General features: G+C 39.0%; 1 protein-coding gene across 3 annotated transcripts; it reads left to right on the top strand.

Annotated features, from left to right (window-relative positions):
* The first annotated feature begins 966 nt into the window (after positions 1-966).
* NAA30 (N-alpha-acetyltransferase 30, NatC catalytic subunit) lies at positions 967-22,740 on the top strand. Of its 3 annotated transcripts, XM_054716032.1 has the most exons (6): positions 967-1,098; positions 1,364-2,135; positions 7,289-7,412; positions 10,040-10,095; positions 11,893-12,090; positions 19,340-19,392. In XM_054716032.1, exons 2-5 carry the CDS (start codon positions 1,365-1,367, stop codon positions 12,055-12,057), a joined length of 1,116 nt encoding a protein of 371 aa, XP_054572007.1. In that variant the 5' UTR covers positions 967-1,098; position 1,364; the 3' UTR covers positions 12,058-12,090; positions 19,340-19,392. The 3 variants fall into 3 exon arrangements, with proteins under 3 accessions (XP_054572007.1, XP_027997468.1, XP_008137228.1); XM_028141667.2 differs by lacking the exon at positions 11,893-12,090 and having other exon boundaries at positions 10,027-10,095; positions 19,340-19,379; XM_008139006.3 differs by lacking the exon at positions 11,893-12,090 and having other exon boundaries at positions 971-1,098; positions 19,340-22,740.
* Positions 22,741-24,048: the final 1,308 nt, after the last annotated feature.

Genomic DNA, 24,048 nt, shown 5'->3' with positions numbered 1-24,048 from the left:
GGAGACGGTGGGGAGGGCGGAGGCCTCTTTACCGGTGGTCCCCGCCCTATTACAACTCGTGTCACAGGTTTAGGTGTGTATTCTTTTTTTCTTCTTAAAATCCCCATCCGATTGACTTTTTTAGTCCTTTTTTGATTTTTTAAATATTAAATGCATTGGGGTGACATTGGTTAATAAGAGTATATTACTAACCAAGTGTAGGTTTCCAGTGTAGGTTTCTATGACACATGCTCTGTATTCTGACTTGGAATGTGCTCTTTTAGTCACTCTCTTCCACCCCGAATCTTCCGCAGGCGTGCTTGCTGCAGCCCAGCACCTGTAAATCACGTTTACCTCCAATTTTCCTGGGCCGGGTGAAGGGAGATATCCTTATAGAGGAAGAAGACTACCTGTTCACCTTCTCTTGTCTAAAAGGGGCAAAGACTAGTTAAACTTAATTCGCATTTTAACTCTCCCTCCTTTTCGATTTCCTCCCCTGATTCGTTCCATTTTTAGGATCTCGGGTAACCGCCACTCCCTCCCCCCTCCCCCCCCTCCCCCCCACCTCACCCCCACCCCCACGCAGGGCAAACGTTAAAAAAGACCCAGCTGCGGGTAAAGCATTTTTACGAGTCCGGTATATATGGGCGGGCGGGCTTTGCGGCAGCTCCGTGGGGGCGGTGGGCCTGGAACCGGGAGCGCCAGTCCGGCCCACCCCTCCCCGGCCCGCGCTGCAAACTCGGCGGGTGAGGAGCCCTAAAGGCCAGGAGAGCGGGACCGGAGCAAGTTACTCCAAAGCCCTCAGCCACTTCCCGCCCTGCAGCCCCGCCCACCAGCACGCGCCGCCCCCGAAACCCGCCGTCCACACCTTCGGCCCCGCCCCTCCACAGGTCACCTCCCTCCACGCCCCTTTCCCTCGGCCCCGGCAGCCGGCAGGCAGGGAAGTGTCGTAAAGCCAGGCCCAGGAAACTTTACCCGGGGTAACAGCCGAGGCGCTTTACGGCGACGGCGGCGGAGTGGGAGCCTGGGCGGCGGAGGCGGCCGCGGCGGCGAAGGAGGCGGCGGCAGTGGCTGAGGAGAAAGAGGAGTGGCGGCGGTGGTGGCGGGGACCCGTGCCGGGTGAGCCTCGCGGAGGGACCGGGAGGGGCGGCGGTGACAGGGCAGGCGGATGGGCCCGGGCGGACGGGGACGGTGGCCGGCTGAGCAGCTGGGCGGCGCTGAAGAGCAGGAGGGGGGGCGCCGCGGAATTGGGGGGCACCTCGGTGAGGGACGGTTTCTGCCTTTGTTCCCCCCACCTCCGCCGCCCCCTGCCCGTCGCCCCCCTTGGCTCGGCGCTCGCCGGCCGGGTCTCATGGCCTCCCCTCTCGGTGTGTGTTGCCTCTAGGATGGCGGAGGTACCGCCTGGGCCTAGCAGCCTCCTCCCACCCCCGGCACCTCCGGCCTCGGCGGTGGCTGAGCCCCGCTGTCCCTTCCCGGCGGGGGCCGCCCTCGCCTGCTGCTGCGAGGACGAGGAGGACGACGAGGAGCACGAAGGCGGCGGCGGCGGCGGCAGGAGTCGGGCAGGCGGCGAGGCGACGGCGGCGGCCAAGGGGCATCCGTGCCTCCGGTGCCCTCAGCCGCCGCAGGAGCAGCAGCTCAACGGATTGATCAGCCCCGAACTGCGGCACCTCCGGGCGGCCGCCTCGCTCAAGAGCAAGGTTTTCAGCGCGGCCGAGGCGGCCACGGCCACGGCCACCCCCGACGGGGGCCCCAGAGCGACTGCAACAAAAGGAGCCGGGGTACACTCGGGCGAGAGCCCCCCTCACTGCCTCCCCAGCCATGCAAGAACTGCGCTCCCCAGCCCCGCGGAGGCAGCGGCGGCGAGCGATCCCGCGGCGGCCCGCAATGGACTGGCGGAGGGCACCGAGCAGGAGGAGGAGGAGGACGACGAGCAGGTGCGGCTGCTGTCTTCATCCCTGACCGCCGGCTGCAGTTTGAGGAGCCCCTCCAGCAGGGAGGTTGAGCCCGGGGAGGATCGGACGATACGTTATGTCCGATATGAATCCGAGCTACAAATGCCCGATATCATGAGACTGATCACCAAAGATCTGTCTGAACCCTACTCCATTTATACCTATAGATATTTTATCCACAACTGGCCACAGCTGTGTTTCTTGGTAAGTGGATGGAATGAGAGGAGGGTGAACCCAGCAGAGAGGTCCAGGCCGTGCAGGGCAGGGAGTGTGAGGGAGAGAGTGGCAGAGGACCTAGCCTGCCTTTCGTAGTGTGCTACGTGATGTAAGGTGGCGTGTACGCCTAGGTATTGGGCGAAACTTTTGAAGGTAAGAAGAATTCGTGATCCGGGTTAACTTGATGCTGATGTAAAGGCAACAGGCCTGTGCGGTTGCGTGTTGGGGGTCTTATATCCTGTTTGCATTAGCTTATAATAATGTTTAACCTCTTTAATTACCCTCCCTCATCCTCAAAGTACTTTGCAGTCATTTAATTTGAACATGATTCTGTTCGGATGCAGACCTTATTAATCTCTCAATTACAGCTCTAATCAGGGAAGAGTGTGTGCATAAACATGTTTTGGAGAACATGATTTGTCAGTAAACTTGCTGTGGCCACATTGGAGAATTAAATCTCACTAGCATATTCTGTAATTATGGAGATTTGTTTCCTTTACTTCAACAGGACAATTAACAGTTGTAGCCAGACTGCCTTCTGGTACTTGATTGCAGATGGTGCTACTAACACTTCTGGTGGCTGAAAAACTCCTGAAACTTGAACAAAATACCCTTTTGTGAAATGTAGGAAACTTAAAAGTGTGAATTTTTTACTAACTTAATTTTTTTCTTTTTTAAGAAACTGGTCATAGATATGCCTAAATGCTCGTAGTAATACTGGCGTGTGTGAAGTATAATTGACAAAATTCTTATTTATATGTAAGCAAAAAAGACGGGGCTACAAATAAGCGGAACAATTTTTTTTAAACTTTACATAGTACTCCAATAGTTTCTTTTCAATTATATTGACCAGTTTCACTTCTTTTGAAACCTTTCACTTATATTAACTGCAGGTATATGCTTTGTCTCATATACTCACAAATACGTTGTTTCCATTGAATTTTACTGAAATACAACATGCTTTTAAGGAGTATGTTATGATATGTAAAGGGAAAAGTTACTACTATTATTTATCCTTTCAGCATTGATTTAGTTGCACTTGTTAATTCCCTGCAAGACATTTTAACAGTACTTCAGAAATCCATCTTTTTGATGCTGTAGCTTAGTGATAATCTAAAAATATATCCTCAGTATTTTAAATAATGGTTGTTCTGCTATTTTCTGTGTTCACTTTGCTAAACTTGAGCTTAGTATTTTTTTTTAAACTGTGGGAACTATTTTATAGTCTATGAAACTCCTCTTAGGAGTCTAACCATTGTATCCAAAAATGGGAAAATGATTTTTTTGGCCGTATTATAAATGTCATATGAAATTCCATTGTAATCGCTAAATATTATAGATTGATTTAACTGTAAATTGACCCACAGAAGCGTACGATTGAGGTACTCTTTAAATTGAAATAGTATATTTCTGTTAATTTCAGAAAATAGTGGTATATATAGGGGTTGGTAAAAGTAGGTTTACAGTTGTGAGTACATGAAACAGTTTATTTTTATATTATTATTTATTAATTATTATTTTTCCATATGAACAACTGTAAACCTTTTGCCCACCACTATATGATATTTAGTCAACTTTTGAGTTCTAGACCTCTCAACTCGTCTGCCATTTTAGACTCTGATAAACTTAGTAAACTTTAGTTTGATTTTATATAGTCTCCTCCCAATTTGCCAGTTTATTTGTGCTTTAGCCCTTAAGAGTCAATTTGTTTAATATTAAATTCTGAATATCTAGAAATCGAAATATGAAAGACTGGTTGACCTATAAGATTTACTAGTGCAAGTATGAATTTGGTGGTGTGGAACATAAAACGATAGCTGAACAATTAGCGGCCTTTTTATTGGCATTTAAAAATTTTGAATTTCCCATAAGAATTTAAAACAAATATAATGTGTATGTTTATTTTAAATCATATCATTTTAGAACTGTAAAGGATCCTAGAGATAATCTAGTTCAGATTTATTTTATTAATGAAAAAAATTATGGACCAGAGTGACTTTAAAATGTTTAAATCTCTAGATATTCAGTGGCAGGAAGGTAAAGCTAGAACTCAGGTTTCCTGGCCACATGGAAACAAGAACCTGAAAAATGACATACCCTTGGTCTATTCAGTGAAGATCATTACGTCACAAAGTTATACTTCTTAAGGGACAGATGTCCTTACAAACATCAGTCTCAAGTGATTAGAAATCTCCAAAATATTCTTGATTTCCATGAGTATCCTGTAATGAATTAAACAAAATATCTGAGGTTGAACCTTAGAAAATTGCCAATTCTTGACCATATTTGACTAACAGAAATGACAGGGTTGTTGCTTTTTTTAATTCTCACTGGAATATATATTTTTATTGATTTTTAGAGAGAAGGGAAAGAAGAGAGAAACATCTTGTTGCCTCCTACATGAGCCCTGACTGGGGATTGAACCTGAAACCTAGGTATTTGCACTGACTGGGAATCAAACCCACAACTTTTTGGTGTACAGGATGATGCTCCAACTAACTGAACCTCCCGGCCAGGGCCAAATGATAGTTTCTTCTGATTCTTTCTAATAATTGTAACATGTGAAAGTAGAGCACTGTATAACTGGGAGGCACTGTCACTTACTCTGTACTTAACTAATTTTTCATTGCAGTTCATAGTATTTGAACTGCAGTTGGTGTGTTTTCGAACTTCTTAAACTTATTACCAGTGATGTATAGTACTTTCACTTATTTGTTCTAAATTTAACTCTGGCTTCCTCTGGAAACGACGCTTCTTTCCTATTTGTAGTGTTCTGGAATTTGGGACTCTCTGTTTCACACAATTTATATTTTATATTTATATCATAGATTGATAAGCCTTTATTCTTTAGAGTTAAGTCTTGCCAGGAATTTTTCAGTTCCCATCTGAAAAAAGAACACATTTAATAGCAGAAGCTTTTATTTGGAAAAAATTAACAAGTGGTTTAGTAATTCTTGTAAGTGTATATTCATCAGCAATTTATCAGGAAAAAATAGCATTGGCCTTCCTCACTACCAACATCTTGTTAATAATAATGCATTATATATTGGGCTTTTATTTTTAAATTATATGTACAACTTCATTCTTGCTCCTATATATTCTTAATTAGGAAGAAATCAATCTAGTCCAAGAGGGAACTAATATATTTTGCTTGTTACTTCCTTGGTCAACAGACAAAGATGATTTGTTTGAAATTTCTATATAATTTGAATGTATTGTCCAGCTGTATTGTATGTAGTGGTTTTAAAATTGTCCTCTTTTGGATGGTTTATTCACTGTTAAAAGTAGTTATTCTACAGTTTCATATCAGAGATTTCCATAGATTTCTATTTTCCCTAGCTAATGAGGTCAGGCCCAAAATTTTTTTAATGTACCATTTGGTCTTTAATATGTACACATGTGCCCCACAACCACACACATATATTTGAAGTGAGTTTTCATGTGAAAAAGTTTAACCAAGCAATTTTTACATAAATTTCAGGTTTTCAAAAGATTTTGAAAGAATCAGATTGATTTATCATGAATGAAAATGACCCCAAATGTTTTTGGATTATGTGATAAAATATAAATTAATTAGTGTGGATTATTGAATTTAATATTCCTTTAAAAGGATTTTTCTGACCTAATTTATATTTGCATGAAATAGATTAGAATTATCATGCCTGAAAGATTTCTCCACAGTTTTTTTAAAAAAGGGTTTTGTAATCAAATTATAGAATGATGGACTAAAACAGTCTTAACAGATTTAAATTAAAATAGGTATCCTATATAATAAAAGGGTAATATGCAAATCAACCAAACTGCGCAACGACTATGAATTACACTGACCACCAGGGGGCAGACTCTCAACGCAGGAGCTGCCCCCTGGTGGTCAGTGCTCTCCCACAGGGGGAGCGCTGCTCAGCCACAAGCTGGGCTGACGCCGGAGCCTCTCCCACCTCCGCAGCAGCGCAAAGGATGTCTGACCGGCTTAGGCCCAAGTCAACAGTCAGACACCCCCTGAGGGCTCCTGGACTGCTAAAGGGTGCAGGCCGGGCTGAGGGGACCCCCCCCCCCCACCCCTGTGCACGAATGTCATGCACTGGGCCGCTAGTTAAGTATAAATTGGGCTTTACTTATTAATTTTTTAACCCATTCCTGTTTTTTGTTTTTGAAATAGTTTCTTCTGAAAAGTTAATATTATTAAGAGATAATTTGAAGTTTTCATTTTTTTTCTAATGAGGTCTTTTATCAGCAATTAAGTATTTCTGGCTTACACATTATTAAACAATTGGAGCTTTGCCCTATTTATATTGACCAGGCTATATATAGTATTACTAGAAAATTTTACCATTGATGGAATTTTTGAAAACCATATTTTTAGTTTTCAAAAAAATATGGAAATCTTAATTACTCTGGAAAGCTGTACATTTTTGTTTAAATAGAAAGCTCTGATTTTGAGTTCTAGATATACTATGCGCTTTATGATAATGACTTCACTGTCAAGAGTGTCCTGAAAATGAGACCATTGTATATCCATCTACTCTTTGTAGTATCTCAATAACAATAACCCCTTGATTAGGATCCAAGGAATATCTTAAAACAATTCTTTTTCTGAAAATATTGTACATTTTTTTCTGATCAAAATTAACTGTTCAAGTATAAATCATGTCATATCTTCCACAAAAGCTTTATTATAAATTTAAAATTATTGTACTTTGCCAATAAGCAAGTTTCACAATATTTTATCATATCTTAATTAAGACTTTTTCTTTAAAAAGCTATTTTCACATATTCCTCCTTCCCAAATCTTAAGTATGTATTTATTGCAAATAATATAATTATAAACCTCTTATAAAGCTAATTATAATTAGAGACCTTTTATAAAGCATTTGAATGTTTACCTATGGAATTTTGCTTTTTCCCCCTTAGGCTTTGATAATACGCATAAGAAATTCATGTTTTAAAGAATGTTGAAAGATATTAAAACTAGAACATTTGAAGGAGTTTTGGGATTTAGATTTCTGAAACTTCTGCTCTCTTGCTAGAATTCTCATTATCTCTTCCTCCTTCAAAAATGCTGATCAGTGGTTGGTTGCTGTTTCCCTGGGTACAGTACCTGGTGGCATTATGTTCTTCATAATTGTTTGTTTATTTTTAAGGCCGTGGTAGGGGAGGAGTGTGTAGGTGCCATCGTTTGCAAGTTGGACATGCACAAAAAGATGTTCCGCAGAGGTTATATAGCCATGTTAGCCGTGGATTCCAAATACAGGAGAAATGGCATTGGTAAGGAAAATGTTATGTCATTAAAAGAATGCATGAGTTATTTTTTATATTTTGAAGCAGAAGACTTAATTGTAAATATGTGGAAATGAGCATGATGCTAAGGAAAGAAAATCAAGATTGTTTTTACTTGAAAATATTTCCAAAATCTGTGTGCTTTTTTAAGAGAGAGGGAGAAACATTGAAGTGAGAGCTGCCTCCTTCAAACACCCCCTGCCCCCCAATCGAGTCCAAAGCACACAGGGGAATCAAGTTGGCAACCTTTCAGTGCAAGGTACGACCCCCAACCAACTGAACCACACTGGCCAGAGAACCAAAATGTTGTTAATGATTTAAAAAAATTGAGAGGTTATCTTTTTAATAAGTAGCAGGTGACCATTTTTTACCTCCAAACATTTCTTGATTATGTTCAGAATGCTTTGCATTATACCAAGTGCTGCAGTTTTGATAGCATTCTTAACTTGATCATAGCCCTAAGCTGTCTATGCTTGGGTGAAGTGGACCTCAATCAAGGCAAAATAATGGAGAAATTGTTACCATTATTTAGTACTAGTAATTGTATTAACAATTCAAAGATCAGGAAAAGGAATTCTTACCATTCCCAATCATCTTTCTTGGGTCTACCTTTTTTGGCATTTTTCAGTTAATCTTACAATAGTCATTAGAGTCATCTGGGTGATTAAAAAACAAATACATGGGCCCCTCCCGCTGAGAATCTTGTTTGTCTTGATAGATGGAGGGCTGAAGCTTCCTGAGGTGACTGCTCTAAGCCTGTCCTAATGTTTAGGACCTACTGGCTCTGTTTAAGATGTAAGAGCAGATTGACAAGTACTTGTCTGAGCAAGTCAAATTCTGGGATGTACTGAAGCTAAGTTAGTATTCATGAAAGAATATTTGATGCATGTACCAATATTTAATTAACAACAGTTTTGTCACTTGCAGTTTTTTCTCAACTATTAGTATTATTGTCCAGTTTAAGACACAGTCTTATTTATCCTGGGAAATCATTAAGAATAGGTTCACTTAATACATTAAGTTTAACCAACTTACAGTGTTATAGTTTACCACCAAGATTTTTAATGAATTAGGCTTGTAATATAAGCCAGGTTTGAGACTTTGATGCATTAAAAAGAGCTGATAAGGACTCATGGAAAATGATAGGCAATTATCTGGCTGTTTCAGAAGGCAGAAGCTGGTGGCTTGAAGTTTGCATCTTAGCCCTCAGACATTTTGTTTGGCCCAAATAATGTGTTTGCTCATGTTTTGAGAATTGCGAGATTTCTTATAAAATTTGGATTTCATTCTTAAAATTCACATTTGGCAGTTGTTTTCCCTTTAATGTACCAAATATATCTGACCCTAACCTAGGATATATTTTGCTAGACATTTGCAGACACACCACTGACATCATCTATATACACTGAGTGGCCAGATTATTGTGATCTCTGAACGCATAATAATCTGGCCACTCAGTGTATATCCTATTTAATAAAAGGCTATTATGCAAATTGTCCCCTCAACCGGGAGTTTGACCAGCAGGCAGGCCAGCCAACCGCCCATGTCCCCTCCCCCTGGCCAGGCTGGCCGGACTCCACCCATGCACAAATTCATGCACTGGGCCTATAATACACACACACACACACACTGAGTGGCCAGATTATTATGTGTTCAGAGATCATCATAATCTGGCCACTCAGTGTATATAAAAACCTAAGCGACCGTTAAGATGGAACGACCAGTCACTATGACGCACACTGACCACTGGGAGCAGACGCTCAACGCAGGAGCTGCCCCCTGGTGGTCAGTGCACCCCCACAGCCAACCTCCCTTGGCCGGCCAACCTCCCTCCCATGGTCCCTCCACCTTGCCAGCAGGCCTCAATTGGTCTGCTGCCCGCCTGCCACGGTGGCGGCGTGGGAATGAGTGGAGGAGGCGGGGAACTGTGTGGTGGCGAGGCGCCTATGTTGACCTCCGGCGTCTGTTCCTTCCGCGACGGTCAGCCAGGTCTAGGGACCCCACCTGTGCACAAATTTGTGCACCAGGCCTCTAGTATGGAAATACCAGACTTAAGTGTGCCCCATGTTGTAGGAACTAACACAGTGTCTTGGGCCTACCGTATTTTCCGGCGTATAAGACGACTTTTAGAAGATAGAAGATTTTCCTGGGTTAAAAAGTCGTCTTATACGCTGGGAAATACGGTACTTAGGGTCACAGCAGTTCTAGTGTGATCTTTGGCAAAATTGGTTCATGGGTCATATGCAGTGAGTTCAGCTCAAGAAATTCCTGGGTTGCTTGGCCATATTATATCTTACCTTTTTTCTTTTTTTCCCTTTTCCCTTCAAACAAAATAGCAGAAATTCCTGCTTGGAGCAAGTAATTACACCTGAGAAAAAGGCATATATCAGGACTTGCTTAGGTCTTGCACGAGGAAACTTATATTGCTATGTGTAGGTTCTCTTGGCCTCCCATTTTAAATCTAAAATTTTTCTCACTTAAGATAATCTGTGTATCTGCATTCAAGGTAGAACTCAGCATTTGACATTTATGTGCTTATTATGATGTTATAATTTAGGTATCTTTAAGAAACTAATTACATTTTTCCTTCATTAATACTCAGATCTATATTCTAGGTACTAACTTGGTTAAGAAAGCTATATATGCCATGGTTGAAGGAGACTGTGATGAGGTAAGTCTTTCTAAATATTTAAGACCTTTTAGGCAGTATTCTACTGAGTATTTTTATAAATATCCCATGATAATTATACTGCAGGTCTTATAGCAAACTATTAATGTACAAATGCAACTTGTAGTGAAATTATATATCATTCAAACACATGAATTTTGACTAGAACAAATTTTAAGGTGATAATGGGAGCTAAAATTTGTTGTTTTTTTAAATGTAAAGGTGAAATCTTAGACATTTTCAGTAAATAAATGGTATTCAGAGGAATTGGTATTCAGAGGATTTGTTATCAGTTATCACTTATTGTAAGTTACATATTAACCTTAGTTTCTTTCTAAATAAGTTTTATTTTTAACTGTTGGCCAACTGTCAACTCATAGGAAGGACATTTCAAATTTGACAAACATCTCTCAGCATTAAATAATGATAAGGCTTGGGAAGGTGGGTGAAGACAGCTACTTTTTTAATGTAGAGCCATCTATATATTAACCTCAGAGCATCTCTTTTCAGCTTTTTTTCTAAGGCCTTATGGCAGGTATAATTTCTTGTATGCTATAGCACTGGACTTTAAACATGGTAGGTGCTCAGTAAATAATGGTGATAGTTGGGACTGTTAAGATTTACTATTGAATAATTTGGGAGGGAATAAGTATAAATAAGGGGAAGTATAAATGTCTGTATAGCAATGATGACTAAGAAGGAACAAAGTTGCATTTTTATGAATAGTAACTGTATGAGTGATACAAGTGACAGTTGTCTTTATTATTGGAGGGCAAATGTGCATTAACTCACAAAATAATTTTTTTTCAACAACATAGTGACCTTAATAAGTAACTTGTCTTACTTTTTCAAAAAATTTTCTTTTTTATACAAAATCTAAACACAAGAATTAACCATTGTGTGTGTGTGTGTGTGTGTTTTGGTATAATGTACCTTTCACTGTCCTCATGCTCTTTAACTCTTCATTCATCTTTCCACTTATAGTTACTATTAATCTTTTGATATGCATCCTCCCATTTTCTAAGCACACCTGTATGCAGCTGTGTAATACTTTTTTTTTATAAAAAGTGAAATCACAATTATTCTGTAATAGTTTTTCCATTTAATGATATCTCATGAACACATTTCATTGTCAGAATATAGAGATTTACTGCAGAATATACTCATACTTCTTGTTTTCATTAGTTTGTATTCTGACAGATCACACTAAATGGTGGTTGCATGAGAAGGCCTACAGACACACCGGGCAGCATAGAGAAGTCTAGGATTTAATGATATTTAATTTTACTCCAAATAAGATAATTACACATGGTGGAGGATCTCATATTGTTTGCAGCTTTTAATATAAAAAAGTAAAAGGTACAGTGACCTTGATAATTTACATGGCTGGTAACTAAAATTTATATACACTATGACTATAAGTCTGTGTTTGGACCGTAGCCACAGTGGCTTAGACAGCTCATCAAGAAGAAAGTCAGGCTTTGAAAAAGTGGTGTAACAGTTTGGAGAAATCTTTGGCATGAGTGGAGTGATTTCCAGTGAACAGGGAAGCTATGATCAGGGAGTATTATATTCCTTATGGTTAAGCCTTTTCTGAGTTTCCATAATCATTACCTGTGAGACATGCTTCACTTAATTGATCAAATGTTTAAATAGTATTGGTTTTACTTTGAAAGTTTGAAGGGATAATATGGAGATTTTGGTTATATTGTTTTAGTCTCAAGGTTAAATCCTAAATTAGTGATATATGTATTATGAAATAGTCTTTTTTTTTAATATATATATTTTTATTGATTTCAGAGAGGAAGGGAGAGGGAGAGAGAGATAGAAAAGTCAATGAGAATCATTGATTGGCTGCCTCCTGCACACCCGCTACTGGGGAATGAGCCCAAAACCCTGGGCATGCGCCCTGACTGGGAATTGAACCACAACCTCCTGGTTCTTGGATCAACACTCAACCACTGAGCCATACCAGCTGGGCCCTTCTATTTTTTGATGGTAGTGTATTTGTTGGTTCTACTTTATATTGCCATTTCATCCCATTTCGTTTGGATTCTTCCCCTTCCACTCCATTGTAACAACTTTCTCACTGATGTATTTGCTTGACCCAGTAGCAGCTTCTTCCTCCTCTGCTTATTAAAATACTCGTCAGTCTTTAATACCCAATTAAAATATCAACAACTCCTTAAAGTTTTCTTTAATCCTTCTGGACAGAATCAATGTACCTTCTCTGGTTTTCTTTACTTCCCTTTTTGTAATATAGTAATCCCTACTTATCTGTGGTTTCACAGTTTCCCATGGTCACCTAGGCTCTGAAAATATGAAATGGAAAATTTCAGAAATAAACAATTCATACATTTTAAATTGCCAGCAGTTCTGAGTAGCATGATGAAATCTTGCACTGTTGTTGTACTGCTCCATCAGAATCCTCCCTTTGTCCAGCATGTTCACGCTGTGTATGTTTGCCTCAGATTAGTCACTTAGTAGCTATCTTGGTTATCAGATTGACTATTGCAGTGCTTGTATTCCAGTTACCCTTATTTTACTTAATAATGACCCCCCCAAACACGAGAGTGGTAATGGTGGTAATGCGGATATGCCAAAGAGAAGCCAAAAGTGTTTCCTTTAAGTGAAAAGGTGAAAGCGCTCAACCTAAGGAAGAAAAAAAAATTGTATGTTGAGGTTGCTAAGACATGTATAAGCCTAAGTGACCGTTATGACCGGTTGACCAGTCGCTATGACGCGCACTGACCACCAGGGTACAGACACTCAATGCAGGAGCTGCCCCCCCAGGTGGTCAGTGCGCTCCCACAGCCAATCTCCCCCGATCCCTCCCCCCAGCCGGCATACCTCCCATGAACCCTCCCCGCAGCTGGCAGGCCTCCAGGCCCTGTCCAGCGGCCGGCAGGCCCCGGCCAGCCCAGCCCCAATCAGGACTGGGAGAGACAGCCCTGATAGGCCCTGATCACCAGCCAGGCCTAGGGACCCCACCCATGCATGAATGTCTTGCACCGGGCCTCTAGTCTATAATAAGAATGAATCTTCTACCTGTGAAGTTGCCTAATTTATAAATTAAACTTTATCATAGGTATGTATGTATAGGAAAAAATGTAGTATATGTAGGGTTGGTACTATTTGTGGTTTCTGGAATCCACTAGAGGTCTTGGAACATTTCCCCCACAGATAAGGGGGGGACTACTGTACTTCGCTTAAATTTACTTGTACAGAGTCTGTGTCTTAGCCACTAAGGAGAACAGAGATTCCTTTTCTTGTTTACTGCTGTATTCTTAGTGTAGCATTAATGGTATAGTACATGGCTCTTAAATGTACTTTGTTGAACCAATCTTTGTTGAATAATTAGTTCTTTGTTTCTATCATCTTATCTGTACCTCCTTTCTAGCTACAGCAGTTGTCTTATTTGTGTACATAGTAAGATTAAAAAATATATATGCAGGATTAACTAAGTTGTTACAATACCTTTTGGTAAAAGCAAAATTACATGTAAAAATAGTCTTGTATATAATTCATTGTTTTGAGGAAAACTGAAATTATAATTTTCTAAGTATACAGTGACCAATTACAAAACAACCAACATGTTAACTTCATTTAACTTTTTATAATTTCTCTCTTTGTCTATGCAATGTGATGGTAATTCTGATCTTAAAGGAATGTTATGAAGAGCAATAAAGGTGTTCATTCAGCAATATCAGTGTAAGTAGCCTGTGAGGTGCCAGGCAGTGAGCTAGTGCTTAGGTTCTAGCAGTGAACAAGCCTGTCCTCCCTTTAGGAGCTTCCAGCTTATCCTACCTAATAAAAGAGTAATATGCAAATTAACATCACTCCGCTACACCCACCAGCCATGCCCACCAGTCATGCCCACCAGCCAATCAGAGCGAGTATGCAAATTAACCCCAACCAAGATGGCTGCCACCACAGAGAGCAGGAGGGAGGCTTCGTTTTCCCCGGTAATGGAGGAAGCCAAGCTTTCCACACACCCTGGCCAGCCCAGGCCTCCACTCAGGGATACAAAGTTTCAATTATAGAAGATAAATCCCAAGAAAAATGGCGGCAGCCACAGAGCTGGAGAGAGCAGGCTAGGGTTGCCCCGGCGACGGAGGAAGCCAAGCTTTCCACCTGCCCTGACCAGCCTAGGCCTCCACTCCAGGCTACAAAGTTTCAATTATAGAAGGTGAATAAATCCCAACAGAAATAGCTGCCGCCACGGAGCAAGCAGAAGGCTTGGCTTCGCTCCAGGCTACAAAGTTTCAATTGTAGAAGATAAATATATCCCAGGTACGAGGGCCTCCGCTTGTGTTGCCGGAGGGGCATGGCCGGCCTGCAAACCACCAGAGGCCCCTCGCCCAGGCTGCCCCATGCCCCAAGGGAACCCCCACCCTGATCCCAGACACCCTTCAAGGCAAACCAGCTGGCCCTCACCCATGCACCAGGCCTCTATCCTACCTAATAAAAGAGTGATATGCAGATTGACCATCACTCCAACACACAAGATCAAGATAGCTGCCCCCATGTGGTCAAAGATCCTGTCCCCATGTGGACACAAGATGGCCAGCAGGGGAGGGTAGTTGGGGGCGACCAGGCTTGCAAGGGAGGGCAGTTGGGGGCAATCAAGCCTGCAGGGGAGGGCAATTAGGGGTGACCATGCTGGCAAGGAGGAAAGTTGGGGGCAAACAGGCTGGCTGGGGGCAGTTAGACATCAGTCAGGCTGGCAGGGGAGTGGTTAGGGGGTGATCAGGCTGGCAGGCAGAAGTGGTTAGGGGCAATCAGGAAGGCAGGCAGGCGAGCAGTTGGGAGCTAGCAGTCCTGGATTGTGAGAGGGATCCCAGATTGGAGAGGGTGCAGGCTGGGCTGAGAGATACTCTTCCCCCCGCCCTGTGCATGAATTTCATGCACCGGGCCTCTAGTAATATTAAAAAGGGCTTCCTAAACTGTAATGGTTTGGCATATTCTAACAATGGTTTGTTGTGAAGAGAATCCGTAGACATTCACTGTAATCCTTTTTTTCTGTTAAGTAGAATTCAACTGCCAAGTTTCTTTAGGACCAAATAACCTTATTATCCTTTGGCTTCCAATGTAATACTCCCATGATGTGTACTAAAAGAATAGTTTTATAGTGAATTTCAGTATAAACCCAGATTCTCTTTTAATACAAGAATATAAGTGATCAAGTATTAAAAAGTAGTTACTTTTTTCCTAGCATTTTCTATTGAGTCAAATAATACATAATCTCTTTGTTTAGAAATTGTGAGTGTGCTGAGAGACTCTTTTTCATTTTAAAAAGGTTAGCCCTTTGTGAAATTTTTTTTCTATGTAATTCAACACCTGTTTGTATTTATGTAGCCATAGTTAGCTGCAGATGTTTTCAATATTTTAGATTGCCAAATATTAATGAAAATGGACTTAGATCTCCTTCATCATGTTTTAAATATGTTAGAGCTTCCATTTGCTGCATTGTTTTTACTTTGGAAATCAATCATGGGAGGTATAGAAGAGTGAATACTATTAAGCTCTAGTTCAGGTTTAGAGACTGGCCTTGAGTTTCATTCATTTGTAAATTAGAGAAAATAATAATTATTTATAGGATTATTGTGAAAATACAATAATGATAAATGCATGTAAAATGCTTTCCATAACATTTAGTAAGCCTTTGATAAATGTTAGCTATTTTATTAAAACTGTCACTCCTTTTTATTTCTGTGAAATCAGTTCCAAGTTTTGTGTTGTTGCAGCTTTATTGCTTCTCATATTGTTTTAACATTTTAGTTGTAATTTAGTTATTTAGGTGCTGGCCTAAAACAGAATTCTAGGAATTACCCAAGTTAATTGTTCAAAACTGAAAACTTGTATTGACCTAGACTGGAGTGTTAGGTGGCCTACATTACTTTTAAAAAATTCTATCTATCTATCTATCTATCTATCTATCTATCTATCTATCTATTTCAGTATACAAAATAATTCTATTACCAGATTGTAGATACAAAATAATTAGCCATTAAATTCTGTGGTTTTTTTAAAAAGAGCGGAGAGATTTGACTCCTTATTTTTATCTTAAAGCAATATGTTTGCTATACAACTATTATTTTAGGCCTTCTTAGGAAAATTTTCTCATGATCCTGAACTGTTACTTGCTTTCTAGATCTTTTTAAAGTTTTTATTTAGCATGTGATTTGCTTCTATGACTTAATTGCATAAGTAATTGTCTTAAGATGGTGCTTTCTCTTTAAGTACTCTGGTCATTTACAAGCTTGGCAGTACTTTAATATTTATGTAACATAATAAAAGGTGCTGAGAATATAACTAATAAATATTTAAGATATTTCTATATGTCAGGCAGTGTGTTAGATGCAGAGGAAATAGCTGTGAAGGAGGTACCTATCCATAATCACAGCCATTGTTGGGCTCACCAACTAATAGAAATGACATACTTATCAAATGTTAAATGAGAATGCAGTGGAATAAGGAGTGGTGCAGAGTGCTGTGAGGTTGTATAAAAAGAAAGGGACATAACTTGATTCAGTCTGGAAGTGACAAGCTAAGGCCAAAAGCAAGGAGGGTAGGAAGAGCATACTTCTAAATAGAGAAAAACAGATTATATGAAGGCTTAAGGTAGGAAAGATCTCAGTAGATTCCAGAAACTGAAAGTTTAGTGTTGATTGTGGAGAGCAACGGGAGAGACAAAGTTTGCAAGGTGGGTAGAGACCAAATTTTGATGGGACTTTTAGATTTCTTTAGATTATTTTTAATTTACGGACTTTATCTTGAGGATAAGCAGGGAATTAACAAGAGCATCACACTACTTAGAGAATGGGAGATCTTTGAGTTAGGAAGCTCTTGTACTTACAGTGAAGATTGATGGCAGCTCAGATTAGAGTGTTATCAATGAGGATAGAAAGAAGAGGACCAGTTTGAGAGAGATTTAAGAGAGAAAATGGAAATACTAAGTGCTTGGACATAGTACGGGGATGGAAAGGAAAGAGGTTCTAGGACAGTGGTCGGCAAACCGCTGCTCGCGAGCCACATGCGGCTCTTTGGCCCCTTGAGTGTTCTAACGCCACTTCTTCAAAATAGACTCGCCCAGGCCGAAAACGGACTTCTGTGCATGGGCCACGATGTTTCAATTGCACTGTATGTGCGTGCCCGCACATGGTATTTTGTGGAAGAGCCACACTCAAGGGGCCAAAGAGCCGCATGTGTTTGGCGAGCCGTGGTTTGCTGACCACTGTTCTAGGATGACTCCTAGGTTTCAGGTTTGAGGCATTATTGTGATGGATATCTTGTTACTGACATAAGGGATCATGGATGAGGAGTTAATCATGAGTTCATTTATTGGATATGATGAGTTACAATCTTTTCTCAATTTCATTTTTTGTTTGAATTCTTGTTAGATTTTTTGATACCTTGAGTTGGAACAGGAACATGCTCAAAGGCTTCACTTGGGCCTTTGTTTAATGATATTTTGCCCTTTTAATCCCACTCTAAACACCTGAGGGTTATAACATCCTGACAGTAACCATGGCTTACTGTATTAATAATTCTCAGTGAGGTAGGTTTAGAATCAATAGAGCTATGAATATAAAAGTTGGGAGGGTGGAATAAAGGATGTTTTGGTAGAGGAAGGTAAAATAAATTAAGGAAAGAAAATCATATAATTTTCAAAAGTATCATCGTCAGGGCCATTGCTATAGTAATATTTAAAAAGACCCAGAAAGACAATAATACTTTATGTGTTTTTCTGTTTAAAGTATTGTATTTAGCCCCCTGACCAGCATTATCTGGCAATTTTAAAAAGTACACATTCTTGGGTCCCACCCCAAACCTACTCAGAAACTTTGTGGGTGGGGCTGAGCAATTTTTTTTAATAAGCCCTACACTAAAGTTTGGGTACCTTTGGTCTAGGTTCAGCAAATTTTCTCTGCTAAATGCCAAGTAGTAAATATTTTAGGCTTCGCGGACCATAGATCTGTGGTGCATCTACTCATTTCTGTCTTTGTAAGTGAAGAAAGCATCCATAAACCTCATGTAAACAAATGGCCTTGGCTGTGTTCCAATAAAACTTTATTTACAAAAATAGACATGGGCACATTTGACCCAAGGGTTGTAGTTTGCAGACTCTGGTGTGGACTCTAGACAAGTGTGGTAGTTGTCATTGGGATAAATGATGACAAATTAATGAAAATATGGCACCCTTCCAACAAGCATGTAAACCTATTGTTTGAGTGTATATTGTATAAGGAAAACTTCCTGCATATGAGACAAAGTTATAGACTAGAGGCCCGGTACACGAAATTCGTGCACAGGACTGGGGGGGTCCTCTCAGCCTAGCCTGCACCCTCTCCAGTCCAGGCCCCCTCGGGGGATGTCCAGCAGTCGGACATTCCTCTCCCAATCCGGGACCGCTGGCTCCTAACCACTTGCCTGCCTGCCTGCCTGATGGCCCCTAACTGCCCCCCTTACCCCTACCTCCCCTCCCCCGCCGCCAGCCTGATCACCCCTAACTGCCTCTGCCTGCCAGCCTGATTGTTCCTAACTGCTCCCCCTGGTCGCCCCCAACTGCCCCCCCATGCCGGCCTGGTTGCCCCACGCAGTCTGCTGTTCAGTCGTTTGGTCGTCCCTCACTAACCCCCCTGCCAGCCTGGTTGCCCCACACAGCCTGCTGTTCCGTCATCCATTCAGTCGTGACGGCCCCTGGCCTTTTATATGTTAGGATTAATACTTAATCTTGTTCTTTACCTACACAAATACAATAAAATACTTGTAGTTATTTAAAAAGAAAAAGAAAATATAGGAGTTGGAGGTCAATGTGAACACTTTCAAATACTGGTTTATTTTCTAAACCATTGATTTTTTTTGTTCCTTCCATCTTTTTATCACACTGCTATTATCCACAGGGAAATAATTTATCTTTGTCTTAGTTTGAAACATATTTTCATTACTAAAAATTCTAAATATCACAAAAATCAGTAGAACAGAACATGTTTCAGTGTTTCCACCCCCTTTCTCCCCAAAAGGAATTATTATTAAACTTTTGATGACTATTTTTGTGTGTGTTTTTTTCTGTATGTCTTTAATAATTACTGTTTTAGCTATCAATTTTTAAAAAGTTAAGTATGGTATGTTTTTTTAAAAAAATATTTGATCTAATTGTTTATAAGTGATTTGTCAAATTATGAAATTGTAAATTAGTTTCAAATATATAACATTATAACTTAGTTTTTCTTATTTTTTGAAGGTTGTTTTGGAAACAGAAATAACGAATAAGTCTGCTTTGAAACTTTATGAAAATCTTGGTTTTGTTCGAGATAAGAGGCTGTTCAGATACTATTTAAATGGAGTTGATGCACTGCGACTTAAATTGTGGCTGCGTTGAGAAACTGACATCAAGGAACAACTCTCCAACCACTCAGAATCGACCTTTGCATGCAATGCAATTTGTACAGAATTGCTTTGCAGGTGGATTTAGTAATTTCCATGCAGTTCTTATCTGTCAGTGTCTCATTGAGTGTCGCACAACATTTGTTGCACTTTGGCATGGCGCATTTGTTCTGAATTAAAAGAGATTGTTTTAAACTTAAAGAGTTTTTTTGGTACCAACAAGATGTGCCAGTTGATTGCCAAGATTTGTTTGTTCATTTGCAAAAGTCTGCTGACAATGTAATTAATAACAAAGTGATCATTTTACCACAGAACCAGTAAGTGGAACATTGTTTTTGTTCCTTAAAAAAAGCCAATGTAGATTGTAAAAATCTCTAAGTATACTAACATTTCACATGAAACCTGCCATAGTTTTCTGAAGGAGGTAGGGGGAAAGCTTCAATTTTAGGTTTTATTTTTTTCAATATTAAATTTTCCATTCTTGAATATTGGTACCTCAGTGATTAGTGAATGAAAAATTTAGGGTTGGTTGTGTCTTACAATGAGTAAAGGTAACAATTAAATTGCGTCTGCCAGTGCTTGTGTAGATAAGTATATTTGTCTTCATCTCTAGTTTTTTAATGCATGCTACCTTTTTCTTTTCTTTTTTTAAGGCCTTTGCAAGCAAACTTTTTTTTAATTTAAATTCTGAATTTGATAATAAATTATTTCAGATTTTTATAATTTGGATACTTTTTTCAGGTGAGTGACAGAGTGGTTTACTTTACAGTAAGAAGTTGAATTTATTCGGAAAATCTTTGAGAAATGGCTCCAAAGGGGATGAGAAAGTTAGTGGAGCTGGGAATTGCTGGGTTTTGGATGCACTTTTTTCTTGAGAGTGAGGGAATTTTTGGAAAAGAATAGAAAATTAATGTAAACTGATATGATTTTATTTAATCAAAATTATTGCTAAGCTGTGAAGAACAGCTTTTACAATGTAGGTGGAAGATTTTTTCCCACTTGATTAGGATTCACATTGCTTTCATTTCTTGAAATGTTTCACTTTTGGTTCTTGGTCTTTTAAGGTGCATTGTATCCACTTTAAACTGATTTTATTTACTTTCCACTTATTTGAGCAAATTCTTGGGGGAACTTTGCTTAGTTCCTAGAAAAACAAAAGTGAGAAATGGAATTTTTTTTGGAATGAGTTCTTTTGGGTTTTCAATAGCCATCACTATGCTCATAAGTTAAATTGTGTTTTGGCCAGTCTGTGCACTATAACAAATTTTAAAATTAATTGCTTTCAATTGAGTCAGGAAACCTGTGATGGATAATTTATTTAGCTGGAAAACCTAGGTACCCATGGGAAAAAAAAATTCATTCTCTGTGAAAAATGTTTTATAGGAATCTATGCTTTTTCTTTCATTTGGCTATGCTTTACTTTTTCTCTAGTATTTGGTTTGAATTTTATTTTATGACTATGATTACTGTATTTTTTTAAAACCCTACCTCCATTAACAGTTGGTAAAAGCCCCCTTTCAGGAAAGTTTGTTGTCCTTTTTATTTTTTTTATTTTTTTTTAAAGGAAAGCTGCTCTTTGCTCAGTGTAATGTCTTGAAAGTGAACATGGTAACAAGTACTTTTAAAATAAAGATAAACAGATTTGGTGAAAATAAATCTTTCTGCTGGTGGGATCATTTATAGTTCCTTATTATTAAAGAAACCTTTTTCTTTCTATTTTATATTGCTCTTGAAAGTTTAATGGGCAGAATACTGGTTACATTAAAATATGACCACACAATACTCAGCTTTTCAGTTGACCATTTTGAGTATGATTTTGGTCAAACTTCATTTGGGCTCTTAGCATTTAGAGGAATACCAATTATTGTGATGCTTCTTATTTTTAATATGGAGGGAACTGAACTAAAAAAAAACACACCACAGTACAATACTTACATCACCAGATTTTATCTCACCACTTTATATTTGACTTGCTGGTTCATAGGTAATGATTATTGATGAACATACATTTGCTTGACTCACTAACGGGGACAGTTCTAAAGTAGACACATGCTGGATTTTCAGTTCAACAATTATGTTTTTGGCAGGTTGTCAATGAAACCATTACTACTGACCCTTTCCCTCTGAATTGACTAAGTTTTGCCAAATTGACTGGGTATTTATAAATGTGACCATAGCCATGTGATAAAAAGTCATATGGTTGCTGTATTATTTGACTAGTTTATGTTAAATAACAGTGTCTACTTTATGTCTTTAATTGGGTATGCAAAAATTGTTTACTTAAGTAGACTAAAATTTTAACTTATAACATGATAACCAAAATTAATTTCTATTCCAATTAAAAGGGATCAAACATTAATTTACTTTTTGATATTGGGCTTTTATTTTTCTTGAATAATCTAAAAAATTCCATTTAAAATTGATAGAGTGAGTTCACTTGGCTAAACCTGAGCAAAATTGGTGCAACTTTCTTTTAAAGGGGTGCTGCCTCTTTAAGACTGACTGTGCTATCCACTGACACTGGTTTGGCAGTTAATATTGCTGAACATTTTTTATACATGCTACCATGAAGCTATATATGTTAGTATTGAAGAAGCTAACGGGTATACTACCATTTTTGATGTGTGGACTGATTACAATTTCCATTATGTTAAAATAAAACTACTCAAGAGTAATCCACAGGTCAGTAACCAGACAATAGTTTTTGAAGTTGAAGCCAGCAAAATTAAAATAAGAAAGAAAAAATATTTAAAAATTGGTTTTAATATTTTCTGCCTCTTCCCCAAATCACCCTCTCCACTTGCTTGACAAATCTTTGTAAAGGAGTTTGTTTGTCACATGTTTTAACTTTACCTTGCCCTGTGTTATGGTATTGGCTGACATGTATAAGACTGGATGTGTATATTATGGTGTCTAAAAATCATGAAATTCATCACTTTTCAGGGGCATAGATAAAAGCAATTGGTAGTGCATCAGAATTACTTTTCAGTGCACCATGACATCACTAAAATGAGTGCTAAAATGTTACAGGGCTTTCAGGTTTGTAAAAACATAACTATAAATTATATTGACGTCAGATATGAGTTGAGTATAAAATATCACGTGTATCTCGAAATATTGGACTGCTGTTTGATGACTGGATATTGCTGCATAATTTTCTCCTATTGTCCCGTATCCTTTTGGAGAGAGAGATTTAATGGGATTTAAATGTGCAAGCTGTCTAAATAAGATGCAGTCAAATAAAGTATGGTTACGTTGTGTTTGCATTTTTCTTTTAGATACAGCTGTGTGCATTTTATGATTGAGTTGTTTTACTTACTAAGAAAAAAACCCAAGCAATCTACTCTGTTCCCCACTTTCTGCCTCTCATCTCAGAGTTATTTGGAAGAAGTGACATACAGTTGTTATCTCTACTTTGTGTTCTGACAAAGTAAATTAGAAAAATAGCAACATGAACTTAAATTTCCTGAAAATATTCAAAGTTAATCATCTCAAATGTCAGATAACAATACAAATGAGCGTATTAACCCAAAACTTCTTTAGTCCTTGTTTCATAGCACTTTATTCTTAAGGTAGTTTTTATTTCAATTTCCCATTTTTTGTATTTAAGTAATTTTTTTTTTTACCTATACCGAGACACCAGAGTAAAATAGAGCATTATGTAAAGGGCTTTTTATCCCATTCTTGTGAGAAGCTTTAAATGGTATTTATGCTTTCATCAAGATTTATGGATATTAATGGAAGAGGTCTGTTTCAATCATGACTGCTAAATTTCATCATGTATACCAAATCTCTTCAATTTTCTTTTATAGTCATGTTTTGAAAATATCTGAGTTCATGTTTTACTTGGGTCTCACATGGCACTTTAAATACTTCATACATTGTCTAAATAAGGACCAGACATTTGATACTGTTCTTTCACACCTATGAACAGAGATCAGTATTAACCTGTAGCACAGAAATATAGTGATACTTTTAAACAACTTTTTAAAAAGATGAGTTTGAAAAGTCTCAGGAGCATATGGCACGTTGCACTTTCTTCAGATCAGTGCTAATAGCACTTTCTATGGTGGTAGGAATGTTCTTTATGTTCTCCAATATGCTAGCACTTAGTAACATGTAGGTATTTGAGCCCATAAAGAGTGAATTTTTAATCAACTGAAATTTAAATAGCTATATGTGGCTAGTGGCTACTGTATTGGACAACATAGCTTTAGATAATAACTAAGCAGTAAAAGCTGAGGAAAGCATGTTTTGAATAGGAGTTTTAAGACCAGGTTATCTATTGAAATATGAAACAAGGATCATGATTGAAAATCTCTGAGCAAAAGAGTATAGCTGCACTGTTTATGTTGACAATCTATTTCATTAAAACAGTTTCTGACTGACCACCTCCCTCCCTGCCCCTGTTATGATGTGCTTCTGAGGAAAGTAGCCCTTTCCGGCTTTTATTATTGGGAAGTTCTTGGAGTTGCAGAGATGCACAAATTCAAATGCCAAAAATTGGTTTCTGATGAGATTGTCATATTTTTAGCATTAAACATTTTACATAGTTTAGCCTAATAA

Source organism: Eptesicus fuscus, chromosome 5 (genome assembly GCF_027574615.1).
Source record: "Eptesicus fuscus isolate TK198812 chromosome 5, DD_ASM_mEF_20220401, whole genome shotgun sequence".
In the NCBI taxonomy this organism is placed as follows: domain Eukaryota; kingdom Metazoa; phylum Chordata; class Mammalia; order Chiroptera; family Vespertilionidae; genus Eptesicus; species Eptesicus fuscus.
Note: the sequence above shows the minus strand (reverse complement) of the source record. Positions and strands in the feature narration are given on the sequence as shown.